The sequence below is a fragment of the Strigops habroptila genome, chromosome 8, assembly GCF_004027225.2.
Source record: "Strigops habroptila isolate Jane chromosome 8, bStrHab1.2.pri, whole genome shotgun sequence".
Taxonomy (NCBI): Eukaryota; Metazoa; Chordata; class Aves; order Psittaciformes; family Psittacidae; genus Strigops; species Strigops habroptila.
The window spans coordinates 14,245,485-14,265,209 of record NC_044284.2 but is presented as its reverse complement, the minus strand read 5'-3'; the positions used below and the strand labels follow the sequence as shown (position 1 = coordinate 14,265,209).

General features: G+C 37.4%; 1 protein-coding gene across 1 annotated transcript in view; it reads left to right on the top strand.

The window, feature by feature from the left end:
• Positions 1 to 19,725, top strand: part of NR5A2 (nuclear receptor subfamily 5 group A member 2) — a 95,375-nt gene that overhangs the window by 12,812 nt on the left and 62,838 nt on the right. Inside the window, exons 3-5 of the mRNA XM_030495715.1 lie at positions 48 to 166; positions 1,492 to 1,633; positions 4,401 to 5,047. Of these exons, the coding sequence (XP_030351575.1) occupies positions 48 to 166; positions 1,492 to 1,633; positions 4,401 to 5,047 (908 nt within the window). The remainder of the gene's footprint in view (positions 1 to 47; positions 167 to 1,491; positions 1,634 to 4,400; positions 5,048 to 19,725) is intronic.

Below are 19,725 nucleotides of genomic sequence, written 5' to 3'. Positions count from 1 at the left end.
CTACTAATGTAGATTCTAATTCAGTGTGCTATTTCTCCTTTCCCCAGTGTCTCAGTTTAAAATGGTGAATTACTCTTATGATGAAGACCTTGAGGAACTGTGTCCGGTCTGTGGAGATAAAGTGTCTGGGTACCATTATGGACTTCTCACCTGTGAAAGCTGCAAGGTTCTGTACTGATTACTTCATACAAACACAAGTACAGCCCCCCCACCCCCACCCCCCAAAAAAAACCAAACCCAAAACCAAGCTTTCAAATATAAGCAGAAAAAATGATAGTTAAATAAACCAGATGTGTAATAATTTGGGTTCTTTGATACCTTTTTTGTTACATTCACATAAAAAATTAACCATGAAAAAGGTTTAGGATTTAGAAGGCTCTTGGAGAGATCTCGTCTGCACAAATAGAAACAACTTGGACTATTGTGCACTGTAGTTTTGCCATTGCTTTTCAGCATTTTGCAGTTGTGAAGTGTAGTTCTAGAACAACTTTCATTCCCAGCTGTCCCAAATATGGATTTTAGTTGATTTATACACATTCAGAGCATTTCTGTTCCTGGAGCGTAAAGTAGGAAAAGTATCTTTTTCCTACAGCTTTGTCAAATCTAATGCAGCTTTCTTAACATTTTTTCATCCTTCAATATTACAAAGTGCATTTCTGTGGCTATAATGACCATGCACTTTTGTTTCATACAAACTGTAACTGTCAGAGCTCACTTGACACACAAAGTCAAGTTACTAATGATTTGGTTTAGATTATTCACTAATTTTGAGAATTAAATATTTGTAAATGCAACTTATCATATTGGAAGATAAATATCGGCATGGTCCTATTATTCTAAAGAGTTTAAATACTTATAATTTATGGCAGGTCGAATTTGTAATGTAAAATTTTTTAAAAGTTCTTTGTGGTTATTGAAGCAATGCACTGTAAAGGAAATGCCTTCACCAAAATGATGCATTTAAAAATACCTAGTTGCATGGAAAACTTAACTTCGCACATTTTATTTCACTAAAACATAATCAATGAGAAATGAACAATAAGCACTTATTATGCCTCTAGTGTGCACCGCTGGGGTGTAGAGTAGCCAGAGGTACTCTGTATTTCTGTTATCTTTGCAACAGTGTCCCTGATATTTAATGTAAAACTCCTTTAAAGGAAAGACTTTAATCATTTTCCAATGATTGAAGAATACAAAAGGAACTGGTCAGCCTCACTATTTCTGCTACAGCTGTTAGGGGCACAGGAGACTACAGCCAGTCTAACCAAGCTTTGACATCAGTCTATAAAACACAGCACAGACACAAGATAACCTCCTCTGGAGTCTGGTGTTTTTCTCCTGGGTATATCTCACTGTAATTTAAAATAAACTATGTAACTTTGTAAGTGCTTGAGTGGTGTATGAAAAATACGTTACAACGATTTCCATAAAATTACATGCTGAAGCACACTATTCAAGCCAAACAGGCTAACTTTTCTGTCTGTCACACAGGGATTCTTTAAGCGAACAGTCCAGAATAACAAAAGGTACACGTGTATAGAAAACCAGAATTGCCAGATTGACAAAACACAGAGAAAACGATGCCCTTACTGTCGATTTCAAAAATGTCTAAGTGTCGGAATGAAATTGGAAGGTAAGAGCTACAGTCTTGCTGTATTTTCAACTATAGATTAATCTTGAAAATTATAGGATTATATATGTTATTACATGCTATTTTGCATAATAAATGCTACATATTTATCATGGGTTTGAAATGATAGTAAAAGGTGATACTGCTCAGTGAAACTGTTCCTTTATTAAAAAACTCTAAGGAGTAAATAGTAAATCACTAACAACTACTCAAAACAATAATCAACTTTTTCATAAATTTATATGATTTAATATTTTGGTTTTGGAGTTTGTGAATGAATGGACCTAGATACAGTAGCTTTGCATCTTTTTAAAAAGATTTAATTTAGATTAAACGTAACATATGTAAGAAGTGCCCAGATCAGGAAAAAAAAAGGTCATTGCTATGGAGAGCAGCTGATTTTATTTATATTTTATCTAGGGTTGTGTGTGTATATACATATATATATGTATGTATGTATGTATGCTTCTGAGAACAAGGGAAAAAAAAAACCTAAAACAAAAAACAACTGAAACAGAGAAAATGAGGGTTTTTCCTCATACCAACTCGCCTTTGAGATTAAGGAACCAAATAATCTCTAAAGTTGTGTCCTATATTTTTTGTGATGCTACACCTGAGATGCTATCACAAATGAAAGAGAATAAGGCATTTTGAAGTACGCTTTTTGACTTCATTTCACTTTCTCATGTGCAGAGAACAATGAAAAGTGTACAGTACCCTTTGAGATAACTGAAAGCAAAATTATCAACTCAAATTTGAGAATCACACAGAGTTCATTCGAACTTTGATATATAAAATATTAAAACTCAGATGTCTCAGCAAATAACATTTGTGCTGGACCAAGGACAAGCTCCTAAATTCCTTATCCTTACAATTGTACTGAAATGGCATTCACCCTAGATGCTTAACCAGGAAAAATCAGGCCAAGGAGGGAAACCATAAACCACTAAGGCAACCATAAAGGATAAGACCCAATCGCCTGAGTTTGGCAAAGAAAAGCTGTTGATAAAACTGAAGATGAACAGAAAAATCAGGCTCCTGCAGTTTGATGGATTCAATACTATTCTATTTGCCCACAGAACTGAGCTAGCACTGACACACTACACTAAACATCCTGAATCACTGCATGTTCTTCCACATTCAAATAGTACAACAAGACATTTGGAATCCTTTTCTTATCATTGCCATTCAGAATAAGGATAAAATACATTTACCTAGTCCTACTTAACTCCTCTCAATTGCTGACAACGATATAGGACCAAATTTTGTCTTCTGTTACTACATGCAGTTCACCTTAATTTCTATATGAGCTATGCAAAAGCATTTAAAGCATTTGCTAATCCAATTTGGCTCACAGAGTTTAATTGTAGAATACCTGGGGGGATACTATTTAAAGTTAAGTACATTTACTAGGATGGTGATTTAATGAATTTCCTGCATTTTGCTCAAAATCAACATTCAACAGCGATATTAGCAGCAGCGTTTTTACTATAAATTTAAGCAAAGTGCTTGTAGTTTTAAAGATACTCCAGATAATGTACTTTAGCTTCCTTATCAACACATCCATACAACTTCTTTTCCTTTGTTTAGAAAATTGGAAGAACATGTGCTTCCATAATTGTAAATACTTGTGACATTTATATGTGTATTTCCCTGATAGTGATATATATAGCCTTAAAGTCTAGTTCATAAATTACCATGGACCAGAAAAATCATTAAACGTTAAAGTCCTTATGATAATGTACAGTATTATGCGTATCTAGCATTCATAATAAATTTTTAATGTTCTACTAATCCCTAAGATAAAAAGCTCAAGAACTTAACCTCCAGCAATCTCAGCAGTCTCAACATGTCACCAGGCTGTCAAAGGTTCCTCTTTCAATCTAATTGCCGTTGGGCAAGGTGGGCTTGGTGAGAGCTCCTTGCTAGGCCATTACATACATACCATGGTGACAGACACTGCTGTGACAGAGACCACCAGTATGACTCCCAAGGCAGCTGTTGAGGTGGATTTGTTTTAATTATTTCTAATTCCAGAGATATTACAAGTCAGAACAGTGTCAGTAGTTTCTGTTTCACTTCCACCTTCTGTGTGGAAGGCAGTAAGCTGACAGCTTTCTCTCTGCACATTCCAACTGCAGCTAAACATTTCTATAGAGCTGTTCAGCTAACTAGAAATCTCAAAGTTTTACACCAACCTGAACAGAATCATCAAAAGGAAGTATTTCCTTTTAGCCAATAAAAATGCGTTCCCCTTTGTGACTACTGAACATTTCACAATTTACGTTTCAGATGTTTTGCTGCGGTGGAAGGCAGTAATGGAATGATTATTATGAGACAATGTGGTCCACTGGATACGTCTCAGACAAATTCTGGACATCAGCCCTTGTTTCTTAATGACATAGTAGCTTGACATAAAACCAAATATACATTGAGATCTCCACATGATCCTATAGCAGGTGTGAAATTCCTGTAGCCAACCATTGTGTTCGTCCCTGTGTCCTAATCAATGTAAAGAGAAGTCCTTTGATGTTAGTAATATATGCATGTGATATTTAAATTACCAGAAAAGAGTGACATTTGTTAAGTAAAAATAAACCTTTTTCTTCAGGAATAAAAGTGCAACTTTGAATTTGGGAAAAAAAAGGAAAAAAGAAAAAGGGGAGTTAGTTATATTTTTTACATTTCTGCTCTGTCCTAATGTTTGTTTCATTAAAGAATGTTGATTTCAGGTTTTAATTATGAGTTACTTCCTCCTCTCCCCTGACAGCTGTACGAGCTGACCGAATGCGTGGCGGTCGAAACAAGTTTGGACCAATGTACAAGAGAGACAGGGCACTGAAGCAGCAGAAGAAAGCTCTTATCCGAGCAAATGGACTTAAATTGGAAGCCATGACTCAGGTGATCCAAGCAATGCCGACTGACCTGACAATATCCTCTGCAATCCAGAACATCCATTCTGCCTCCAAAGGCCTACCTCTGAACCATACTGCCTTGCCTCCTACAGACTATGACAGAAGTCCCTTTGTAACCTCTCCAATTAGTATGACAATGCCACCCCATGGTAGCTTGCAAGGTTACCAAACCTATGGCCATTTTCCAAGCCGTGCTATCAAGTCCGAGTACCCCGACCCTTACACTAGTTCACCAGAGTCAATAATGGGCTACTCATACATGGATAGTTATCAAACAAGCTCACCAGCAAGTATTCCACATCTGATACTGGAACTCCTGAAATGTGAGCCAGATGAGCCACAAGTCCAAGCTAAGATCATGGCATATCTGCAGCAAGAGCAAGCGAACAGAAGCAAACACGAGAAGCTCAACACATTTGGGCTTATGTGTAAAATGGCCGACCAAACTCTCTTCTCCATTGTTGAGTGGGCTAGGAGTAGCATCTTTTTTAGAGAACTTAAGGTAGGTAACAATCTTACATTATATTATCATTCAATCAAGAAAAAGATTACCATTTGTTACAATGTTATACTTCAAGCAAAAAAATATGGTTTATCTTTTCTTCCATCTGCCCCATCTCATTGTTAATTTACTTGGCTTGAAGTAGGCAGCCTATTATGAGGAGAAACTTGGAGCTGTCTTCCACCTGAGCCTGTAATTAGCTGTAGCAAAGAGATTCAACTTTCAGTTCAGCTCTTCTGTGCTTTACTATTTATCACAACTGTTATTAACCTCCACAGGGCCTTGCATAATTTTATTCCTTCCCTGTCAGTACTGCTCGCTATCTGGCTTGCATTCAGAGTTGTAAGCATGCCTGCTACATCATTCTGCATTCATTTATGTAATTATTTCATTACTTTATTTAACATAGGGGGGAACGCGACTTCTGTCCATCTCTGTATACTCCTTAGACAGGTCCATATTTGAAATATTTACTTTCTCTATGGGATACTATTTTGTGTATTCTTGTGTGTCTAGTTAACCATGAAGGCTGAATACTAAGCAGGGTATACACAGAACAGAAAGCAAGGAGGAAGAAGAAACCTTAAAGACTCCTTTTGGTTTTCATCACCACTGGTACATGGGGGATTTGTTTAATCTAGGCTGGCTATGATGACCTTTAGGCTCTTAATTTTGTTGAAGCACCCAACAAATACCTATGCATAGAGCTCTGGTGGCCAGAAATCCCCCCATTTACATTTCTCAGATTTTTTTCTTAAGGCAATTTTGTTGTTTGTTGTGGTCAGGTCTGAAATTTTAAGCTAGAAATTTGAGATCAGACAGTAAGAGATAAATTACAGTTTTTAACCACTCTCTTGATACAGAAATTAGCTTGGGAATTAATAAAATATCTTCTGTCTCAAAACCCCCTCAAGATGAGCTCGTATCACATCTGAATTTCCCTATTATATTGCTAGTTACCAAATCTGTGTCCTACACAGATGTTCTTGCCACAACTATTTGCTGCTGAAATCTGTAAAGTTTTGTGACAACCCATAATTTCTTGCTGGCTATTGTCAAGCTAAGGGAAAATAATACAGTATCCAAATACAACAGTTACTGTAGAAGTTCACTGAGAATTGAATCTACATGAATCAAGAGCACAGAAGGGAGATCCCATTAAAAAGCTGCAGTCAGGATGCTTGCCACAACAGTATTTCTGTCATAACCATAATGATACAGACACATGAAATAAAGCCTGATTATGAAAGTATGTGTTGCACACACAGCTCCAATTTCTCTCCAGTTTTTCATGAGAATGATTGTAGGAACCATTAAACACTCAGTCTATACAAAGAGAAAGAAGGGAGAAGCTTACTGGGGGAGGGGGGTCGGAAATGGATTGGAGAGAGGAAAAGAATGTCACATCTTTGCTAAGTTGTTTACAATTTTATAGCAAGCTAAAAGCCATGCTACCCATTTTAAATAACTTAAAATAGGCTATGTTCTGAATATCAGGGAACAGATTTTTCTACCCATGCGCTGGTGAGTACTTTAGTCAAGAGTAACCACGTTAAAAATCACTGGGACTTGCAAACCAAGATACTCTTAAGTGTAAGAATTTTGAAATTATTATCTGCCTTAAAATTCCATCTCCGATTAAAGTGAGAATCTTAAAAGATATTCAAGCAACATTTACTATTTATGATTCCACGGCTTAGTCTATAGGCAGATTTTATAAGCATTCAGTACACTATACTGGGAATAGTTTCAGAGATGGTCTTCACCTCCAGCCTCAGCCTGGATATATTCTTTAACCAACATATGTTTACTAATATGGGCACAAAAAACCACAGAAATTTGTTTAAGGAAAATGCTGACCAATTTCTCCTGGCTCTGGACATATATATATACTGCCATGTACATACAGACTTCTGGAAATTCATATATTCTAGAAATTCACTACATATAGCCTTTGGCTAGTGAACTCACTTTCACACATTTTTGGAATGCATTGTTTTCATCATAGTATTTGTACCCTTTACATCTTAGAAACTTAAGAGTTCAGACAGTTTCATACCTTCTGGCATATCCAGATTATTATTACTTTTGTTTTAATTGGACAAGATCAACTAAACTGCACAGTATTCCAGAACAGTAACAAGACACTTGGAAATTCATCCACATCCAATATTTAGGGGCCAGATTACACACAATGCTAAGACCTTTAAGCTTCTCGAATTCAAAAGAGTGAGGTGCTCTAAACACATTTAGCTCACTCTACATTTTTAACAGCACCAGGTAACACCATCTCTTTGCAGCTGAGAGGATCAGAATTAAATAAAGGGTTTCCAAACCTTTCCTGAGCACAGCTCTCTTCTATCCATCCATGGTTTCAGCTCCTTCCAATTGAGGTAGCAAAAGCAGCTATTTCAGGTTGCTCCACAGAACATGAATACCTGTGGCAGAGAGAAAAAACCCAAACAACTAAGGATATGACAGAGAGATTTTAAATGCAGAAGAAAGAGAAGAAGTAATTATGATAAAGATGCAGCTAGATTTTCAGAACAGCTAACTTTGTTCCCTGCTGATACACAGCTGAAAAGCCTGTATTTGCTTGAGAAGATATTTTCCTATTATTCCTACTTGTCTAAACTTAACAACTGAATCTTGACACATCTTTCAGATAAGACAGGTGCATTAGCAGATCTCTGGGACTAAAATTTTAAATTACTTAAATAACTAAACAGTAAAGAAGTAAAAATGTGTTTTGTATGAAATTCATATTGATTTTGTCATAAAAAGTGGCGCACATTCGTCTGTGAGTTACTAAACATTCATCTTTGCAATGCTTTGCTCTATCTTTTTACTTCATTTTAAATCCTGTCTTATGCATTTGTCTCTTCAATTCATATAAAAGAGCAAACATCTTCCTTTCTGCTGCACCTAGAGATTTCTAGTTAGCAGAGTTCAGGAGGGACTGGAAAGGAGGAGGGCATGATAAAAATGTTGTCCCAGTCCATCAGTGGTTTAGGTCACATCTACCTTACAGCTAATAACAAAAACTCACGAGTTTTTAAGTTTTCTCTTTTTCTTTTCCTTTGGCTGAAAACCTGATTTTTTTTAAAGAGGTGTCAAGTAATAGCAAACATGGTTTAAAACTTTATTTCATGAAGCTTTTATCAGGTTATGCTTACCAAAGTCTTCTCACTTGTTGCTCTACAAATTGTCAATGCCTCTTTCGGAATGTGTTATATGTGTAAGCATGTAAAGGGTAAAAATATTGACTGGACATAACTACCTACAGCGTGCACTGCATTTTACAGAATTTGACCTGAGTATGAATTTAAGTACGTAACTTAAGTCTAATGCTCATCCTTGCTAAGGAGCAGATCCTCCCATCTTCCTGTTGGATATCAGAAATTAATGGAAATATGAATGTAGCAAACTAGTCAGGATTAATAACATCAGAGTAAGATCCAAATCAGCCAATAGCAACCCTCTGAATTTGAATAACTTTGAATTTAACGACATTTAATGTACCTATCTGTCTTGTGAAGTCATAACACTTTGTAATTAGTAATTGTGTCGTAAATTCTGGGATTTGACATCACATATTACTTGCTTATTCATAATGACGAATGTTTCTGTATAGTTCTTTATACACAGATGAAGTAAGAATACAGAGATAACCTCCCAGTAAACTCATGATGATACTAATAGTAATAGTAAAGAAGGCCTCTGTTTGCTATTCTGGAGTTGCTGAAAGCTCAGTAAATATAAAAGTAAGATATATCCCTCTTATCCTCAGCTAAGAAAACTCAGGAATGCCCTGGAGATGCTAGATTTGTAGCGAGCTGTCTTAGTCAGGTGAAAGGTCTTTGTACAAAGCTAAAAAGAAAATATTGCAGGAGTTTCTAAAGTCCAAAGGTTACCTGGCCCCAAGAAAGGATGCAGACAGTTCCAGTGGACTGGTGTTTCCTCATGAGCCCCATCAGGGAAAATTCAATAACTACTTCCAAAGCAAGTGTTCCTGAACCCATAAAAGACAGCAGCCTTTGCCTGGGGCAGGAAGAAAACAGGACCTGCACTGTAGAACAGTTCTCAGAATACTCTCTTCTGGCTGAGGATCAGAAAATTAACTAAATGTGGATAGTTACAGAAAAGGCAGTAAAGGACTTGTGACTCATAGAAAATACTACCTTGACTTACTTGGCTATTTTAGTGAGGATGTCATAGGTCAAAGTACTATGTGAGCGCAAACCCATTCAGTGAATTATTGCAGGAAGAGCCGGTGTACTTCATGTTAAAGAAGCTCATCCTAGAACTATTCACTCTGTTTGCAAATTTAGGCCATTCATTGATGTCAGACAGTACCAGTTCTGGGGCAGATTTTTTACTATAAGTATAAATTTGTCCGTGCTTGCATTAGCTGCAAATGCAGTCTTCAAAGAAACAATGGCTCTACCAGCTATCTCAGAAGGACCCTATCTATAGAACATCTGCTGTACATGGTAATACAGATATTTTGGTGGCTAATAAGCTAACAGATGCTTAGTTTTGTATTACATATTCCCCATAACCACAACTATAATAGCAGAGTTTCAAATTATTTCTCAAAGCAATGCAAACTTAGTGTGAATGGGATTAACAGAATTCTTGGAGTCTCTTCATTTTTTTCTGTAAAATGTATTTAGATAGATACAGTAATATAACACTCAATACAGCTTTAATTTCAAATTACAGTCTCTATGTGATTAAGTATCAAGAAATGCATATAAAGAATTACAGTACCGAAATCCAACTATTAAACTGAATTAACACAGACTAGGAAAATAAATACTTGGGGGTTCTTTGAGGAAAAAATATCAGCAGTGGAATACCTCAAAAGTTCTTCAGGGTGACGAAATGTTGATATTATTTAGACTTAAGTAATCAAAGACAATTTGATAACTTGAAGTGCTTTTGGACTTTGTAGTATGGGTTTATCAGGACAGGAAACGTAACTAACATAGCTGATAAAATAAAACTCTGCAGTGTACTTTCAGTCAGGGAAGCTGCAAGAAACTGAGGTCCAGGACTTCCCTTAGTAATCAGATTACTTAATATGTTGTCATATGTAGATGCTGATTTTTAGCCTGGCGTAAGTGTATCTGCATCTGAAAAAAGTATTTTTCAAACATTTTAAAAATGTTGGGGAAAACGAAAAGTATTTCTTTTACACAGCCAAATAATTCTTTGCTGTAGAATCAGTAATTTAATTTTCAAGCAGTAAAATCATTGCTATAGAAAGAAGCCTCAGCAGAGAAACTAGGACTTAATGAAGATTATATCTATCACCTAGCTAAAACTCTTAGGGGAACACTGTGTTAGAAGTTAATTTCCCAATCTTCTGGATCTCCTGTGAACAAAAAGGATGGGACTAAATGCTATATTTCAGCATGTGGGCATGTCATTTTGCAGCTTTTCTAAACAGTTTGTTCAGTGCTAAGCCTCTGGCACTTTTTCTAGGGGTAAGAAGAAATATGACATTCTCCTATTCCTATTCATGTCAGAGCTGGATCCTTTAGTTTCACTCTGCCATACGGCATTATCTCCTCTGATAGCAGGAGACTGAGCAGTCAATCTGAATTTAGTCATTTTTCCATCTCATACCCAATGTTAAGCATCAAGCTGAGACTAAGAACCATGCTACATGTAGGTGATTTTTGAGACTGCCACTTCTATACATCAACGGATCTGCATTCACCAGTTCACTGTAGCAAGCTTACCTAGGTTCCCATGAATAGCCGTGGTGTAATAGCAATGTTTCATTAGTTGTTATTAGAGAAAATTTGAGCAACTAACAATTCCAAAAGCTGTCCAGCCCATCCCAATGCTAGTGACAAGCAGAGATATAATTGGCTGTAGTATGGACACAAGGAATTACACTTCTGCCACATGGCCTGAAGCAGACACTGCAGCTTTGGTGGGGGGAAAAGCCACACTTGCATGTTTGTCTGTGAGTCGGAGACATTTGTTACACAAAACAGAAGTTTATCATCGCAGTTTGATTTTTTCCTTCAAAGTGTAAGTTTCCAGTTTAAGTTTGACAATTGTCAGCACTGACAGGAGAAAGATTACTTGGTCGCATTACCAAATATGTATCACATTGCTGTAGGGCAAAATAAAATAATAATGCTCTTTAGGTCTTGCATGGTGTGCCTAGTCCAAAGTGATATTAAAGTGAATACCAATAATAACTGCTGCACTGGCTAAGAAACTGAACAGTCAACGTTCATCCATGTTAACGTTACCTGTTGTATTTCCAGACTATTTTTAACTGCTGTTTTCTGCAGCAGTTAAACTTTTAATTTTTTGCTAAATGGTGGAGAGAGCATTGCACATTAAAAATTAAGTAATTCCAGTGTCTTGCAAAATTGCAGATATATTTCGTGGGTTTGCTTAAGAAAGTCACTGTTTTATTGGAGAATGACAGATCTTCACTTGCAAAGAACTCAATTTTTTGGAAGTTTCTGTCACAAACGTGCCATTTTTTTCCCCCTGCAAATTTGACATTTCTTACAACCAGGCAGTAAATTTTACTACAGGAAGAGAATGCGTTTCATTCAGATCCAGAATTTTTTCTACAATACCTGTATCATTCCAGCAGATCCAGCACTTGTGTACAATGTCTGTATGATATTTCCGTTGTATGGGATGGTTCACCATTACAATGAAAGTTTGCCTCTATAAATCTATCAAGGCTGTTCAGATTTAAGGATGTTCCTCTGTTAACCTGTAGCCTTTAGGATGACCTACAGTAAGGATGAAATCCTAGCCGTACTGAAGTCAGAGACTTCCTATCAGCCCTTGCTGGAGTCCTATAATATAAATGGGTGTTCTTCCATACTTTCAGATGTAGAGGTAAACTGCTCCAGATTAAGGGATGATCTTTCTACATACGGCACTGTGGAATCAATAGCTCACATAATCCACTCAGCAGTAGGGCTGAAAAAAAGCTGACAAATGACAAGAAAAACAGGAAAGTGTGATCAATGAAGAAAGATTAAAAAATCTGAATATTCAGAGCTCGATGGAGCAGCAAATACAACCACAGGATAGCCATGTGGAAGCACAACATCTGAACAAAACGAAGATCTTTGAGAGTGAGGAATTGTGTTCTACCTGTAGTGGCACCAATAGTATGGTTTCCACAACATTCAGTCATCAGACTGAAAAAAAAGGCGTAAAGCTGAGAGATTTCAAACTGTGCTATAAATTGTAAGATCACTCAGAACATGCTGGACACACTCTACATCTACATAGGCACAGGAACATGCTAGAGGACTCACGTCTTTTCCATTTCCAAATTTAAAATTATTATAAAGTGGAGTTTCAAAAAGAGGCAGTAAAATCAAGAGGCAGACTCCATTTAAACATCTGTCTGGTACCTCTACTTCCAGATGTTGGCCAGAATGCACTAACAAGCAGATTTTCAGACTTCTAAAATAGCACAAACATCTATTGCCAGGGAAGCATGTCATTTTATGCTAGCCAAAAACTGAGGTGTAGTTTTGTGTTTTCATTTCTGTTTTGTTTTGGGTTTGCTTTGATTTGGTTTGGGGTTTTGTTTGTTTGTTTGTTTTTTCATGCATCAAATCTAGCATGGTTTACTTTATTTCATAGTCTCAAGTTACAAGGCTACTTACAAAAGGAAGCAAAGCAAACTTTCATGTGTCGGAAATAAAATTCAGTTGCTTATTCCCCCAACCCCCGTAAGGCAAGATGTAAAAAACAGCAACTTCAAAAAAGTGTATTTTAGTACAAGATGAAATATTATTAAAAGAATTAGTTTAAACTGAAGTGCAATTCAAAATATATCCAAATGAATGATAAACATTTGGCTTGAACTCCATTACACCAAACGTGAAGATAGTGGCAATGTCCAGTATCTGGCACTCTACTGAGTGCAGTACAGATCTTTAAATAAAGTGACATACACAGCAGGTATTTAATCATTCCCAATTTTCCACACCTGGCTGGAAAGAGCAGTTAAAAACAAGCTGCAGTGTAACCACTATCTTTATGACAGCCTTTAACCTTTAATGATTTTTATTCATTTATAAATAAGAAACCTCTTAATTATAGAGTTTGCAACCATTTCAACTCTGAATAAAAATGTTTTATTCAGAGTTAAGGTTGCCTAAATCACAATAGGTTGTCTTACCACATTATAATACTGATTTGAAACATCACGATTTGAATCTCCACATGCCACAGAAACTGACCGGCACTGAAGCCCCCGCCGCCTCAGCCCGACATGGGGCCTGCCACCCCCATGGGGCAGGCCTCAGGGACACCAGCAGCATTGTCCCACCCCACCACCCTCATGAGCCCAGGAGACACCTGAAGGGACAAGGCAGAGGCATGCACAGACAGCGAGGGAGCCTTACCTGTGAGGCAGCACAGAGAGAGCTGGAACCTTGGCTGGAGCTTAAATGGCGCCGCGGGTGGGGGCCAGGTGGGGCCGTTAGGGCCTACAGGTGCCCTCAGGGCCCTGCTGCATCAGGACAAGGAGCTGGGCTTTGTGCAGGACACCAGCAAATAACTCTGTGAGCAAACCCTAAAACCGCAGCTAACTCAAGAGCCATGGCTCTGCCTCTCTCACATGTTCCTTCTCCCTGACCTGAAACTGATTCTTTGCTGGGTAAAAGAGGTAGGAAGGGAAGCTTGAGGTGCCGCACGATGCTGCACTCCGTCCCCTTGGCAGGCACTCTGCGACCTGTGTTTCTGCGCCCGTGTGGCACTCAAACCCCGCTGCAGGGCGGGGCGAGGTCTGCGGTGGGGTCCTGCCATCATCAGGAGTGGGCTGCCATGGGCTGCTCTGCCCTTCACTGGCCCCACCAGGCAACACTGCTGTGTATAAAACGGAGATACATACACAGGCATCGGGGCACCAGCGTACTCAACGGGCTGCAGCTGCCTGGGTTTGTCCTCTGCAGGGGTGCAGTGCGCTTACTTCAGCCCGTGTGTGTCTGGATGGATGGCAGCTACCAGGGAAGGAGAAAACATTTCTGCTGAAAGGCGAACCGCCAGTTAGTCTCATGCTTTGCTTTAACATTTCCCCAAATCTAACAGCTTTCAGTAGAGTCAAAAGACATGCACCAAATTTTCCCCTAAAATGCTCTTTGTTTGCTGTTTTGAAATAGGGACTGAAAGTTGCTGCTATTGGCATCACTACAGGCACGTTTGTAGAGCAACTGCAGAAGACATAAAAGCACAGATTTAAGAAGGAATTAAGGAAAACTAAGAGATAGAATATGGTACCAGTAGGAAAGTGAAGCTATAATTTCAGGTGGACATCCTCAATGTCTTTTTTCCAGTTCAGTAACTGGTAGAAGTTCAGTTATAAGTGGTTAGGTAAACATCGGGGCAAACAAATATTTAACACTGTGTCTTGAAAACACCCCAGTCATTAAAAGCAACCGTTAAAGACAAAAAAAGGTACAATAAATTAGTAAAATAAGATCTCAAATAATCAATTGTGAAAAAAAGAAATTTCATTTTGTCTAATTCTGGAATCATCTGTCATACCTATCACTTGGAGAGGGAAAAATAATAAACCTGTTTTCATAAATTCAGAAATAGAAAAATCCTTTTTACATCTAAATACAGCTCTTGCATTTGTTGAAAGAAAAGTTACTTTGATATTTGTTGCTAAATAAAATCTTGGATCAAGTAAATTTAATTAAAAAAATTAGTTAAGGCAACAATGAACACAGGAAATATACATGAATAAAGTGTTCTAAAAGCCAGGCAACTCTTTTAAGACTATAAATACCACCTAAGCAAGGCCTCTATAATTAGCAAAGGGTGAACAAAAGAAGACATCCAGAAATAGATGGGGAGGGGGGAGGTTGTGAGGGTGAAATGTCTTGGTTAACCTTATTCGAGTGTTCTTTCCATAGCATAGGAAATGGTTCCAGCTAGCTCATGAGTTCTGTTGGTATTAACTGATTTTTAAAAGGACATTTCCATGTTGTCTGTATGCCAAGGAAATTCTTTTACTGGCATGTTTGCTGAATACAGGAAACATCACCCTGGCTAAGTGACACTGGATATGACGAAAAATTGTATCTTTATTCTGGTGTTACAGTCAGCACTGTCTGGTTGTTTCATCTGGATACCTTTTGGTATTTATTGGGGAACACTTACTGCAATCTTGCAATTTGTCCTGAGTAATGAGCAAACATAGTGACTGTGGTGCTGAGTCATAATCCCTCACCACTCAAGAAGCAGCTTGCTGCAGCCCTTGTGCACCAGATGGTTAGTCTGAGGGCTGATCCAACACTTCAGGGAGGTAAGGACAGGGCTACCTAGTCACCCCTAATCTACTTCATCTTTCTTTAAGGTATGGGCAGAAAAGATTTACAGAGTTCTGGGAACCATCCTCATCTTCATGCTACAGCCAGAATTTCTTGTACAATGAAACAAATGTGTACCTACAACTACTTACTCTCCTAAATAGCTGAACAAGTCAGTCTTGCATGTAGTAATTTTCAGTGTAAGTCAGCTTGTGTTTATAGGCTCAGTCCCATACTGCTTATCAGAAGAAAACTTTACTAAAGCCAGTGAGAATTTGTCCAAATAAGGAGTGCAAGTTAAGATCTTGAATACTGTATTTCCAGTTTCACTCACAGCATCTGCCAGTTTCCTGTTCTCCTCTGTAAAGCTGCCTGTGACAAGTGTTTAAGTTTCATTTGCTACGTGTTATTTCTAAATGCCTTTTTTGTTATTTATTTCCTGTTTGTTTCCTTTCTCTTTCTTGGGAATTGTGTTAGTACCACAGCCACTACATAGGAGGCAGTAACTACAGTTACTTGTGACTCCACTGACCTATCCCACAAAGATGTTCAACAACAGTCAGTGTGTTTCAGTGACAGCCCCTTAAGCTCCTTGTGCACCCGTTTGGGAAAAGGTGGAAATCTTTGAGAAAAAGGTTCAGAGTGAGTGGGTTGGGCAAGCCAGCAGTCTCCTTTCCATCTTGCTATTCCCAGAGCTCAGTAAAAATCACAATAAAACCACAAAGATTGTTAATCTAAACTATTATTTTCCCTTCAGCAAAAAAACCAGCAAAAACCTGTAGGGACAACAGGCAACAATTACCCAAAGTCTCTGGTTCTACTCCCATTTGTCTGTGCAGTAGTAGGGCATAAGGACCCCGTGGGAGATGGTAGGAATGTAGTGGACAGTCTGCCGGAGGCATGAGACTAAATTAGGTGGTGGTACAAATCAGCTAGTGTGCAAGTGTAATGTGTAGCTCATACCGAGGTCACCACAGTGTAAAATAGTTTCAGCTTCTTTTATAACCACAACCACTGGTCTTCCTTCTATCTACATATAGAGAGAAGGGAGTGAGATAGGAAGCAAGCTACCCACAAACAAATACTGTTGGAGTATGGTTTCGGGTAACATATATTACACTCATTAAAAGCATCATCAGACAATTTTCTGCATTTGAGGATGAGACCTAGAATCTCCTAACAGTATTTTGAATATTGGCCATATTGCTAGGATTTTACCCAGACTTTTTAGTTTGAGAAATCCAAAATTGCTATAAGGAGTAACATCAAAAAACTGTCTTTCTGATGCAGGACTGGGAAAACAATGGTTCTTGTTTACAGTACAGTGAATAAACCACAAGCATATTAACAACAGCAATAATAATTATAACAACTTGAAGTAGAAATAAACACATGGCAGTTACTTTGGTTTGGACCTGTTGCTCACAAGATAGGGTCTCATTCTGCAAGTGTGGTGAAGGACAGTGCTCTCTCCTGACTCAGAATGAACTTTCAGGGGGAGTGTTCCCAGTAGGAAGGGTTAGACCTCAATGTCAGTGTTTATATGACTAGCTCATTTGGTAACATTGAACAGCATTTATTTTTAATTTGCATGCCTCTCCTTTAAGGCATACCCTTCTCTGCTTGACTTTAGTGGGAGCTCCACATGTTTTGCCTTTGATTTCACTGCATGCTGGCAACTCTAATTAGTGTTAATAGGAGTTTCAGTGGACTTTTTCTCTCTCTTTCTCTGCAAGAGAGGATAATTTTCAGTAGTTTATCCCGTAATGACGGGTGGTTTTACAGTTCAGGAGTTGGAGCTTTATCAAACTGGCACATGGTGCCTATCAAGTATGTATCTTAATTTCTTCTCTGTCCCTGCCAAAGTATAACTTTACCTTTTTCTCCAGGCTGAATAACAAATGGTGAGAAAACTGACATTGATCATTCTAACAAACTCCCCTCAGTTTTTAAAAGATTTCTTAGTATTGTCTTTGGGATTTTTAACAGTAATAATTTTAGCTAGTTAACGCAGCCTTTCTCAATGATTTGCTATCATAGCAACTCGGTGCAATAAACATGAGTTAGAAAAGATCAGTTCTTTCTTTGAGGCTGATTCTAGGGCTAGATCCTGCAACCCATACTAAACCTCAGCCTGCTCTGCCCTACAGAAACTGTTTTCAGACTTATTTTGTATAGGGACACAATACTACATATTGAGCAGCAAGACTGGGAGAATCTGGTCCTTTTTTTGCAGTGCTGCTGTTTTTATTAAAAATACCCTCCCCATCCCGCACCTCTCACCATCAAACCTTGCATGTTGAAAACAGAAATACTGTTCCATTTTGAGATTTTCATCTCAGACTTGCATACCTGCATGTACTGCTAGACACAATGAACAGGAGCTGCTTTCCTCCTTCATAAGAACTATGGCATGTGGCTTTCTGTGCTAACATAACCCTCTTTCCAAAATTTCAAAAGACACAGACCTTCCCAGAATGATGATAAAGTTTTCCTGTGTTCCAATAATAAAAGTAGAACGCACCAGTAATTTCCAGTTCCTCTGTGGTCAGGCAGCCTGTGAAGACTAAATCTGAAGTACCCAACCTGCAATATCAGTGTGGGAGTCGGAAACAGATGTTCACTGGACAATACAATTTGTTGTCACTGTCGATACTATATGGCACTTTTCCCAACAGAAATTGTCTGTAGCTGGAAAAGAATGTAAGGAATTATTCATGCCCCAAATTATTATTCTTATTTTCAAATGTTAAATACTCCTTGGTTTTTTTTGTTTTGAATGACTGAATCAGGGAGGCGTAAAATATACAATGTTTAAAAATTCTAAAACTCTAAAATTACAATTTTAGAATAAAATAATAAATAATTTTAAAAAATATAAAAATAAATAATTTTTTAAAAAATTTAAAACTCTAAAAAATATAATTAACTGGACTTGTAGTGCCTGTGTAGTATATCAACCAATTAATTCAAGGCTTTTTCGTCAAGACAAGACATTATGTTATATGAAAATCAACAAGAGTCAAATTCTATTCTTTAGAATCAGGAGGCTGTAACCTTTAATCTTAAAAAATATTTGATGCTCAGTAGCTATTTATACAAAAAGTGCATGGTGGGAGGTAAATAGGACAAATCATTTAATGTGTATCTGAGTGTGCATTTATAAAGATTATGATTTATTATATTCATATAATAGCATTATTATACATATAATAACATTTTAAGTAGTTTCTTTATGCATTAGAAATTCTAATAGGCCATTTGGGCATTCAAAACTGATCAAACACTCAAATTAACAAAATCCTCTATTAGACTAGCATATGATGCCTAGCCTTGATTTCCAAATTTCATTAATATTACAAAAGCAGATGCACTAGATCATACTTACTATAAAAGGCATTAGATTGGGCTAGGTACTCTTTAAATTAAATATTAATTTTTTAAGGGATACATTGAATATATTAAAAAAAAAAAGAAAAGAGAGAAAATCTAAATGAAATCAGACCTAAATACAAATTAATGTATACAGTTAGAGTGTCAAAGAGAGCTAAAGATCTGACTGCGAGAACTCTTGGATATATCACCTATATTTTACATGAAAAAGTAACACTCTAGGTATTTTCAAAAATGAAGACATCTGGGATTTGAATTGGAGTTCACTGAAACCAGTGACAAAACTTGCATGTAGTTGATGACTGCTGTAACTCTGGCAGGCTTTCTTTAGAGATATTAAAAAGAGGAAAATGTGGTTGTAATCACATGGCCTGAACAAGAGCAAAAGATTTTAGCACTGTAAAATCAAACAACTGTCTTATTTTTACAAATGCCTGTAGTAACACTTCACAGTAATCTTTCTGCAATATCAATTTTGCATTTACTGTGTTTACTCTTGCAGTCTTCTGCAACAGTCATTTAATCCCATTGACTAAAACCTGCCCTGCATCAGGTTTTAGTCAGTGGGAAACGTGAAATGATTTTGAGTTGTTTGTTTCTTTATAACCACTGCATAATTTAGCATTAAGTTCTATCCATAGTTCAATTTCTTCTATGCTTTTAGATTTAGTGAACTTAGATATATTTCCATAGTGGAACACTACCTGTTCGGATGATTTTGGATAAGAGCTTGAACTCCACAAAATTTTCAAAGTCAGCATGTAATGAAACAGAATGAAATAGGTAATGGGATAATGTTTAGCACACTTGTAAGCGATGTGCTGAATTTGTATATGTGTATCTATATATGTGTATTTTTATATACACTCAGGGGTTAAACTGACTTTTTCATTAACTAGGTGTTGGCAAGTGCCAAAGTGATTTAGGATTAGAATGGGATTTAGGCTGATCTAGCTACAG